Source organism: Argopecten irradians, chromosome 2 (genome assembly GCF_041381155.1).
Source record: "Argopecten irradians isolate NY chromosome 2, Ai_NY, whole genome shotgun sequence".
Taxonomy (NCBI): domain Eukaryota; kingdom Metazoa; phylum Mollusca; class Bivalvia; order Pectinida; family Pectinidae; genus Argopecten; species Argopecten irradians.
Window position 1 is genome coordinate 32,394,481 of NC_091135.1, and position 12,229 is coordinate 32,406,709.

Here is a 12,229-nt window from a genome sequence, read left to right on the forward strand (position 1 = left end):
TGCATTGCCCTGCACGACAGGACAGGGATTTACTGACCGTACATTAATAACTGTTGTCTACATTAAGCACGATTTGGCATATCATATCTCCACTCAAGGACTGTTTTCATTTAACTTTGAAAATATCTTATGTTGATCAAAACTTGTTAAACTATTAAAATTAAAATGTGAATGGTTATAATATACTTAGAACATCATTAGAATTCACGTCTCTATACACTTTTTATATTTTATATGTTATTTTTGTGTACGTGTATCAATACACAGTATTGTAATTTTCTTATTAAAGGTTTATCAATTATTAATCTCTGTCAATTATGTATGTATGTTTTGGTATTTACTCATTTTTATGTGTTGAAATCAAGGAGTGGGTATTAATTACTTGTTGATTTTTATTTAGTAATGTACCTTTTTTGTCTATTATCTTTATACTCAAGTGTGATTGGTGATAAACCAGCATCAACATATATAATATCATTATTATAATTATGATTTATGTGATTACATAATAGAATCTGACTTATGTACTAAGGGGATTATGAAATGTCATATCGACAACATTTTTGCTGGATTTTAGTACTTTTTTACATTTTGTCTCTATAAAATCTTTCATTTTACCTGCCATCTGTTTATAAATAATTTTTATGTTTTATAACTACCTTATTCTCTTTGTTTATACAAATTTACAAAAATAAATCATTTTAAAAAACAACATTTCACTAAACATTCTTTTACTTCTTACTACTAAAGCACGCATACGCCTTTATTTTTGGGATTCACAAAACAAAAAATACACTGAATAGTGAACATTGTTAACGCAAACGCCACGTGACATATATATATATATATATATATATATAATAAAAGTCAAAACGCCACGTGACATATATATATATATATATATATATATAATAAAAGTCAACGACTTTGAGTTTTCCGAGTTCATATTAACCAAGTTCCACTAAATTCATACATCATAAGCTTTCATCAAATGCTGAAACAAGTAAAACTAATTATCTATTAGCATATTTCGTCATCTAGTGTAATGTCGTGTCGTTATTGGACTTTCTCATGTAATTAAGTCTTTGTTGAGATATTTAATGACAATAAGTATTGTTATGAGGGTATTGTTTCTCCTGGTATAGTGGCGCTAACTTAAGTGGTGTGGATCGTTTTACGGAACATTTCAAGTGACTGATATACACAATGATAGTGTTGGAATAACTTTATTTAATGATGTTGGTAAGATTTCTTTACAAAAAGAACAAATAAAATTTACACTGACAATGACCACATCTATATATTATTATTATTATCATCATTATTATTTTGTCATACCTCGCCAGACAACACTATAGGAGAACAATTCCCTGTGGAAAGGGCCATAATAGAATAATATATATTATAATCCATAGGTTAAAATGAAGGTCAGGATGACCTACTTTTAACTGTGGACACACCATTTAATATGTATGAATTAAGTTTCAAGGTCAAGTTATAAAGGATATAAGACCAGACGGCCATAATATAATGCAATAAACAACCAACTATTAGCTCCTAGTAAAAAAATACTTTCCAATTAAGGATGGTTTGCCTTGGGTAATGATTCTAGTGGGTATTTTAAGACAAATGTTCGTTAATAGTAATACAAAGTGTTTAACTATTAAATGAGATGCAACTTGTCATTCCCAAAAATAATTGAATTGAATACATAAATAAAGATGATAAAAAATTTTTGTTTCTCAGTGTCAGTTTTTAACAACACAGTTTTTGGAACTTATATAAAATAGAAATAAATAGTGCCTTTTAACAACACTACGCACCTTTATCTGTATTTCATGAAGCGTTAGTATACAATTGTATACTGTTATACATCCTATGATAGAAAGACAAAGGTTCCCCGGATTTGAATCACTCATTGGCTGTCATCTCACACTTTCGAGTGTGTAAAGTGATAACGGATAACGCTAACTGTTGTGAATCTCCAACAAGGAAACAGGAAATTGTTACCGTTATATATCTATAGATTTGACGCAAATCTGTACAGTACATCACAAATATTATACATAAGTATATATTTATGCTCCTCTACACATATCAAGAACAACTCAACAACTAAATGAAATTGAAATGGCCACCATTAAAAGGATGACCTTTAAATTTATTGTTAATGATCCATCGTGCGGATTTAAACAAGAAATAACGATTATCAATGCAAAATACGGGATGGCATTTTATTTGTTTAACGTCCTATTAACATTCAGGGTCATGTAAAGACGTGCAAGGTTTGTTGGTGAAGGAAAGTCGGAGTACCCGGAGAAAAAACACCAATTATTATAGTATACTATTAATTTTGTTTTAAAGATGGTTGAATTTAATATCATATTTGTGTTGTTACACAAAAGAACTTTGATCAAAAGAGTTGGGTCGCACTTTATTATTGTTTTGTGGTATTTTTATTAACTATTATAAGACAGCTTTTTTTACGCAGGAGATTAAATTTTGTTTCAAACTTTAGTTATTGATATTTTTACAGTGCGTATTTAACACATGATAAGCAGATGATCATGAACTCTATCAAGCTAGAAATGACAAATCAATTGTGAAAACTCTGAAGTAAAAGAAATGAAATTTGACCCTATACCAAGATCATGATTAATGTCAAGAAATTATGAAAATAGCAAAAATGGTAGTGGGGCAAAAAATCAAGCACACTGACACCCTCCCCCTAGTTTATGCCAGCTTTTGAAAGACCAACTTGATTTCTTTTAAGCTGCAATATACATAAACTATTCTACTTTAACAGGTTAGCACTATGTACTAAGAAGGGTATAGGATAAGTTTCGGTAAGATTCACTGTAGGCATGTGATAACTTTCGTAAACAGTGTATTTTTTGTGATAAGTTACAGGGTCGGGCCGGGCGGTTGTTATGCAGAACATACGTATAATGTTAGCCTACCATAGCTACATTAGAAATTTAGTCAGCCCTTCCGTTGTAAAATAAATGTTTCATTCATTCATCTTCTTCATTATAATGAAATGTTGAACGTTACCAATAGTGTTGCCGTTTCATTGATATGTAGCCAGCACTCGAATTCGAGACAGAACCACAGAGTCGGAGAACCTAAAAATTACTATCCGACGTCTATATATTTGGGCTGAACACCAAAAACGTTTTGCTATGCGGCTTGAGGGGTAGCAGTTAGTTTCATAAACAATTTACGTCATCTTGCAGGATAGTCATGTAGCAAGAACGCTTGTATCAGACGCGTGATCCGTGTGTTATAAGCATTGCGTGTTGAAGTAATATTAAAACGAATTATGGAAACAGACTTGAATCTGTCCGGATTCGGACGCATCTGATAAATCATGGTCACACGGCGCTTGTATCCCTTCAGATTTCAGTGTATAACAAACATTCGTGGTAAGAGTATTCTGAATAAGGATTTTCTGTTAATTAATCAGGAAATCTGGTTCCATTTACAGATGAATCAAATATATCTGTAGTAGTATACCCTATTCGAGATATAACTTTTATATTTCTTTTTATACATTATCGTGTACCAATAAATATCAGACAATGCGTAGATGGTAATTGACGGAATGTGCGGAACATACTAAATACCGGAATGCGGAATGAAAACGGAACACAGAAAAACACAGAAACATATGAAATATTGTCTTTGTCCTTTTATGAGCTAAGCAATCTCTGCATAAAAACCTTTTTATTTTGTTGGTAATAAAAGTATGATTGAAACTGTTCGTCTGTACTAGATCAGGCTACCTCACTAACACAAGCTCACAAATTATAAAATGGCTTCCGTCAGAACAAAACAATTAAAATTTATTAGCAATATAGTCATATCGTTGTTTAATTTTCATATTCTTTCCAATCAAAGGGTTAAATTTTCGCCTGGCCCACTTAGCTTTTTGGGAAGCTAATACTTGTACATTACCCAGTGGGCACACAACATCCGGAGGACGTTTTAATTAGGTCCGATCGCAACGTTGCATTTAGGTTGCAAAACGGTTGCAAATGAAATTTTGGGGAACGTTTTTTGACAACGTCCGCCGAATGTTTTCATATAATGTATTCACAACGTTTGTATGTTACTTTGTTTATTTTCATTATTCTAGTATTTTGAAGTACAATAACAACAAAATATAGTGTTTTTATAATATTTTAATGTCTTCTGCTCATCCTGCATGAAATAGGTGCAACAACTTCCACCTAGACTGTTTATGTAGGAGCCATTTCACGTACTTCCGTGTGTACTTATATACGAATTTTCATCTGTAAAAGAAAAACAGAATAAAACATTAAACATCTATATAATGATTTAGACGATATATTTTTCATGTGCCGGTACGTTATTACATAAATAAAAACACAAATAGGATACAGGCACATCAGGGAATTTGTATAAGTTACATGTATATGTGTATACATACTCATAATACTGACTACACACATAGATAAAATAACTTACCGCGATATAATATAATAAACACATTCTTTTAAAAACAAGTTTGTATACGAATCAACAAAGACTTACCTTGAAATATCTGTCGATATCTGGAAGTTATCCTGTTTATATGCTGTCGAGGCTAAGAAATGTTATTCGTGTGAAGCACGTGTGTACACAAAGTTTGAATGAACAAAGAACTGGAGTTTTCATCTATTCAATTAATACCTATAGTATCTGTAATTCAAAAAATAAAACTATTTACAAGTACAAAAAATGATTAGATCTAATTATTTTTTTATTAGTTGATAATTATTGAAAAAATATAAGGTCTACTTGTATGTATCACTATTTGAATAGATTCATTCGCTTCCTTTAAAAGTTGTTTCCAACAATAATTCTTTTTGAAATATATTAAACTATTGTCAAAGTTTTTTTCCTAACCATATAAAAACATTCTCAGGACGTCAAATGCTAATGTCGTGAGGACGTTTGGAGAAATTCGTTCTCAAAACATTGTCAGAATGTCCCCGACGTCGCAACCTAAATAAAACGTTGCCAAAATGTTGTGCGGACGTTATGTGCCCACTGGGTATAAACACTAGTTAACATGATGACATGGCTATTTGGTGACAGAAATATGTACTGAACCATGTGGACTTACTAAACTGAAATGTACATCTTTTTCCATGTTTTGCCAAAATTTACAAACAACGCAACAATTTACGAGTCAACAGTAATATCTAAGAATAGGACAGAACATTTATATCATAATTTATCTCTTTATTTTCCTTGTGAACTTTTATTGACCTTGATGATGTTGCAATGCATACATTTTTCTTTACAAAATATTGCGTTCTTTGAAATTGTTGTCTTGAGAACTGATATCTTAATCTTATTGGAAATGTAAACACCTTAAGTTTAAAAAATATTTTTGGGTTATGTCAGTCTAATTTAACTAGGCTTTCAAGACTAACATATTTTCTTGAGTACATAATCCTTAACAGAAAATTGTACATCTGCTATTTACCGAAAAGCTCAAACCGCATTGACTCTTCCGGTCAGTTTTGACACCATTAGTCCCAGCCAAATCCATTAGCATGACATTTAAACAGTATTAGGGACGGGTTTAGAACGCAAGCTTGCCTGTGAATATCATAATGACAAGATCGTTTAACCATTCAAAATTCGGCATGGGTATTTGTATTTTGGAGTAATTTTAATATCGAATCAAATTCTCGTCTCTTCGCGGACAGCCACTTTAAATTGTCTCTACTCCCCAAATTCATCACTTAATTCTCACTTTGACCGAATAAAGACAACAATAAACTTAATCGGCTATCTCCTCATATTCACAGAAATTACATAGTAATCACCAAACATAACAACCCGGTGAAACAGATGTATAGACACTTTATATCAGCTAAGTTATGTTCAAGTACACCTAAGAAGTGATATATAGGCATACAAAAATCAGTTTAAACATCGTCTTAAACCTTAAAGACTCGCATTTTATTCTGTGTTGTTGCTGAACAGATCCTATACTCGTCTCGTGGTATACACACTCAGTGATGTCAATTATCTGTTAAAGTTGTCGGCCGCCAAGTGGCCAGCCCACTTACAGCAATGTAATAAGACTATCCACATATGCAATACACGAATCCTAAAACAACAAACACGTCAATGATTTGTTCACAGAGGAAAGTTAAATTATGAAGTGAGACAGATTTTGCATGTAGATGGTGTTGAAAAATTCATTATCATATAACCACTTTGAAACGTCCTTATAATGAGTAGAAAGTGGTGAAAGCATATAATTTTTAAGACCCTTTCGAAGGTCTTTGGACAGTTAATGGTAACAGTCGTTTATTGAGAACCGCCTTGTTAGATCGCCTGCTATTAATGATTTACTGTGGTGTCGTTATTCTGTTGGATTAGTGATTATTTTGACCTTGGTATTAACAATGTTAAGAGAGTATGTTATTATTGTGATTATGTTCATCAGCGTCTACACAGAAGGTAAGCACATGAGAAATATGCAAAAATCTTACATTATCATTTTAGTATTATTACAGCATGATATTTATATTCTGTTTCTTGAAACCTTAATACGAAATGTTAAGTAATCTTTGATGATGTATTAGATTATCATTAACTCATCAACTTCCTGTGACTAAACGTGAAATGCGTTTTTATTTAAAGAGCATAGAAAAATCTCCCTTAACACAATTTCTTCCCAAATCCAACATGGGACATTAATTTTTCTAAACAACAATTCATCTTTAATACTTAAGCTGTAATGAATTGAATAAAGAACGAATACGATATTCACATCAAATTCACTGTTCTGCTCTGCTTCGTTGTTACGATAAGAAGTGTATAGATTTTATTTTTTATCCCACAACTACTATCAGATCACGCAGATACCATGACATGTTACCTTTTGTAATATTTAAGAACTGATTAACTTATATGTCTTATTGAACGAAATGTGACCGAATTGATGTATTTTGATTTGAATGATCCATGTTTAGTGAATTTTTATAGTTGTTACAAGATGATCACTTTAGGGATCGTCGATTGTGAGATTCAGTCTTCGAAGTCGCGTTTCCACCTTTATCAAAGGGTTTTTGTGGTTTTCAGCAAAAAAATTCTCTTTTCTTATATCCAAAATGTAGCAATAATTGATTTCTACTGTTTGTAAATGTTAACAAATATTTTAAAGATGCTACACCGCTGACGAATGGTATTTTTCTCTATCAGAAACAGGAGCAGACGGATTTGTATTTTTCTTCAGTTACAGAAGTTACTTACTTTACACCATCACCACGGTTGAAAAGAATGATCTTCTTTTTTTACTCTAAGATAGTAATATTAAAAATAATTAATTGCATCCCTGAAAAAAACTCCATCGCACTATGTCATATATTGAATAAAGCGGCAAATAACTATTTAATAACATTCATAAGGCCACAAAATAAATCAGTTGTTCTTCGGGAAATGAGGGAACAAGAGAGGGCGGGTTCGATTGAGCGTTTCTTTTTTTTTTTTGTAATTTTTATTTTTAATAAAACATCCATTTTCAGATTTTTCAGAGGCGAAGGGATTCAATTGCCACGCATGCGATATTTTTTTGGCATTTTTTTTTAACAATTCAGAACATTTATATTGAATTTATTATAATTATATTAATTTTGCACCCTGTCATTGACAAAAATAACTCAAAAGCAATATTATCTAAAAAGAAATCAAAGTTTAATCATTCATCTGAGCCCTTCTTGTTCATAATTTTGATGAAAATGAAAAAATACAGGGCTAGATCTGGGTCAAAACTTTCACCAATTGAAATCTTCAAAAATACTAAGCTTAATTGAATTAGTTTAATATGTTTCACAATTATGGATAATGAAGCAATGTACTTAATTTCATAACAAGATAAGTACTTATTTTAGAAAATGGTTTCAGACCTGTCACAGTAATAAGAAAATGTAACTAGAATCTAATCTGAGAGATAGAAAAAAAATCAAAAAGCAAACTTCTGAAATTTGATTTATTTAATTTTTTTTTTTTGAAGTAATTCTCACCATCTATAATGCACAAAATTCCTTGATAAGACCGGATGATTGTTGTCTAATCGGCTGGTCGACCACAGCTGTACATAAACACGTGAATGTGACACTTTGAAGCCAAGCGGGCTGCTAATAAGGGTCGCTGGGATGTTGTTCATGGAGTGTTCACACCTCTTTTGTTTATTTATCTATCAAGACAGTGCCCCACTGCCTTGTGGTATGTAGCTATGCCTAAAATTGAGGAAATTAACTGTATGGAAACGTCTGAAAAAAATCTGGATTTGCCAATATCTTTGAAGGTGCGCTGCATTATATTATGTTTTTTCTTGACTTGGACATTTTAGGAGCGGGATTTCCGACGAACAAATATTTATTTGGTGTGGCCTTATAGGTCAAAAATCAAACACACTACTATATGAATTTTATTTCCTTATCGACATTGGTGAAAATCTAAAGATCAACAGCTATAAGTCAGTCATGTGAACAATTTGACATCCGTCTGAACACGTGTAATGGCAACCGAACTATTCTATCCAGCAGCGCAATCGATACTGACTATATTTCATTTATTCTATACATCACTGTGGCATACTCTTAGAATTCCCAATATTTAAATATTTTAGTCCTCATTAGTGCAGTATCTAAGTACATGTCTATAAGTTATTTTATCATTCACCCCGAAACATGCTGGCATTTTTTAAACTCGTATTCCAGTACACTATTTTTACGCGTAAAATTCATTTCTGTTTATATTTCCCTGACTAGTTAGAAATTACAATGAAACCTGCTTTAGCGACCACCTCTTTGTAAAAAACACCTCCTTATAAAGACCACTTTCTCATGGTACCAAATTGCCAATTGCAATGCAATATTTGTGTTTTAAAGAACATTTAACTATAGAGATCACTATTCCCTTTACCTTTTGGGGGTCTTTATAGACAGATCTGACTTTATATAGTATATCACATTAAATTATTTCCTTTGTCACTTATAGGCCTATATCTTGTTTGTTTTTCTTCTTCGCCGATTATTGTCAGTACATATTATATTTAAATGTAAATTATATTTTACCTACATTATTAATCCCTTTAACAGTGTCAAGTATAGTGTTTTAGATCACTTTCCGCTTACTAGATACACAAGTACTACTACATTGTGATTCGTCTATACTTAGAAAAACACTAAAATTATCCCCCGTTGGAGGATGTTACACACACCAGGAACTTTTGTGTATTACTAAGTACAGCATCTGATCCGCTAGAGGTGGTTTATCTGTCAATATGGAGGGATGACACTATGACATACCACTGAAGGCACTACAACCCTATATATTTGTCCGTCTATGAACTATTGTAAAACATGGAGGAATTTTTTAGGAATTCCGTATTGTGTCTTCTTGTGCTTTGGTATTACGGTATCCAAACTGTACTATGCGAAGGTACGTAATCTTTTATCTGGAATTAATCTACCATATACTTTTCATTGAGTGTAGACTAGTGAGACCGTCGTGTTATTTACATTCATTGATATAATACCTCTGTAAACACATATTCCATCATCTAAAGTATTGCTTCAATTAATAAAAACCAGAAAGAAAAAAATAATAATAACAAAAAACCAATAAAACAAAAACAGATGACCTGATAAGAATGTGTATTCTCGGAAAATTATATTGTTATGGATAGTGCTTTACATTTTATGATTAAGATCTGTTTTCTTAACATATTGTTCATCGCCAATGCTTCTTAGTTAGAAACTACAAAAAATAACCAGTATCGAATCTATGTCAGCTGCAGCAATAGCAATTTTCATTTTACGCCTTTGGCACTTAATCCACCATGCACCCAGAAATGAAACCCATTGATTTTAAATCAAAGAATACGCTATGGATCCTGTGAATAGAACGATACTGCAAGTGTTTTTAATAACCTTGCATGGTCTCGGATTTTGAAGGAAACACGAAGTATTCTCTCTATGTGATTAGAACTTAAGCAAGTAAAGAATCTTAGTCTAATGGGCTCAGTTATATGCAATTACGTCTGAAGGAACTTTATACATGCTACAGGTGCTTGTCACTTAGAGGCTGCAGAGTGCTCCTTAAAATAAGTCACCTTTGTTTTTTAAAAGGCCCTTTACGTATTTATATTTTTATTTACTATTCCTTATACGAAAAACTTATTATATATATATATTACCAAATGTGTAATATAACTCACTTTTGCTTGTTTTTATATTTCATACACATGTTTTCTCATTTTGGCTGGTGAATAATTTTCCATATTTCTAATGTTATAATAAACGTATTTACTATCCTAGTATGTAATAATTTGCTACCTAATATGTAATAGTTAGTTGCTAATATCTACAATACTACTTTGTGCTGTTTCCAAGAAAATGTGACTAACCGTAGCTGTTTGCCTCTTCCTTATGAGACTATATATAAATGTATGTATAATATCAATGAGTGTTATATGTGTGTTATTTATGATACACGTCACGACGATTCGGTGATAATCCCATTACGGTCCTTACGAATAGAAATTACCTGTATTTCGATTTCAACGCTTTTCTAATGTTCAAAAGAAAGGATCTTCCTCTGAAAGTCGGATTTACAATGTCAGTAACATATTTGTTTGTAATCAATAGTTTTACAACAACAACAAAAACGTCAATAGTCTGGTTTGTAAAAAAAAATATTCAAAAAGTCTTGATTGCAAAAAAAGTCAATAGTTTGATGGTATCACCCTCGATGATTCGAACACAGTCTAAGTCGTCTTGTTCTGCGGTTTGTCCGGAGTTCCGGTTTATTGATACTTGTAGTTTGTCCGGATTGTAAGTTTTCCGGACGATCAGCGTTCGTTTTATAGGATGTTCACCGTACCCTAATTCATGAATGTTAATTCAAGGGGATGACTATCTCAGTTCCTTGTTTACAAAGGTAGCACTTGGCTTTTAGAGAGGAAGGTTCATTGTTAAAAAGTAAGGATCATGCAATGAAATGCAACATACAATGACATGTCCTCACACAGAAAACTACATACAATGACATGTCCTCACACACAGAAAACTACATACAATGACATGTCCTCACACAGAAAACTACATAAAATGACAGGTCCTCACACAGAAAACTACATACAATGACATGTCCTCACACAGAAAACTACATACAATGACATGTCCTCACACAGAAAACTACATACAATGACATGTCCTCACACAGAAAACTACATAAAAATGACAGGTTCTCACATGGAAAACTACATAAAATGACAGGTCCTCACACAGAAAACTACATACGATGACATGTCCTCACACAGAAAACTACATACAATGACATGTCCTCACACAGAAAACTACATAAAATGACAGGTCCTCACACAGAAAACTACATTCAATGACATGTCCTCACACAGAAAACTACATACAATGACATGTCCTCACACAGAAATTCTGATAGAAATTCGATCAATATATATTAAAGTCTTTTGGGGCATTTTTTGACTAAAATGATCAAATTAAGTCTGACAAAAATGCATTGCTAGCTGGGTTTAAGTTATCAGAGGCGTTTGTGCTATCATCCTTATCAAGTATTTGGGTGTAAGTTAAATGGATCATAATATGGTAAGTAGAGACAATAAATAATTTGTGAACATAATTGTGTATGGTTTTACCTCCCAGGGATACATAATTTAAGACAAAAATAAACATTTACGTAATCCATTATAATTATATCCTCCTCAGGTCCCTTCGTCCTGGACTTCGTACTAATTCTGGAGTGTTTCCTCCGTGATGGAAAACATAAGTACTCCAAATCCTGATACTTCACATCCTGTATCTTACACAAGTAGATTCTACATTCTAAGTATTTGACGCGGTTTGAGACGATGTATCTGTTCATCATATCCATATATATATATTAGGGTGTGTATTTATATTATGTTTAAGTATGTGTATTAGAGTTACTGTTTATAAAAATAAATTATTGTTTTTTAATTGTATATTTTATCTACACAAACAATACTAAATGTTTATTGAAAACAGTGACCTACGTAATGATGTACTATTAATCTGGCTCCCATGGGCTCAGATCCGGGGTTTATACATATCCGTTAATTCAATGATGTTGGAGACCAACTACAAGTCCAATAATTTAACTCCTACAGAAGAAGAGTTTATAATAAAAATCCTTT

At 32.1% G+C, this 12,229-nt stretch overlaps 1 protein-coding gene across 2 annotated transcripts in view; it reads left to right on the plus strand.

Moving 5' to 3' along the window:
- Positions 1-6,281: 6,281 nt before the first annotated feature.
- LOC138315186 (uncharacterized) overlaps positions 6,282-12,229 on the plus strand; it is a 36,631-nt gene continuing 30,683 nt past the window's right edge. Inside the window, exon 1 of one of the 2 annotated variants that reach the window (XM_069256001.1) lies at positions 6,282-6,486. In XM_069256001.1, the coding sequence (XP_069112102.1) occupies positions 6,432-6,486 (55 nt within the window). In that variant the 5' untranslated portion in view covers positions 6,282-6,431. Of the gene's footprint in view, positions 6,487-9,263; positions 9,475-12,229 lie in introns of those variants that run through there. The other variant, XM_069256000.1, reaches the window with a different exon arrangement.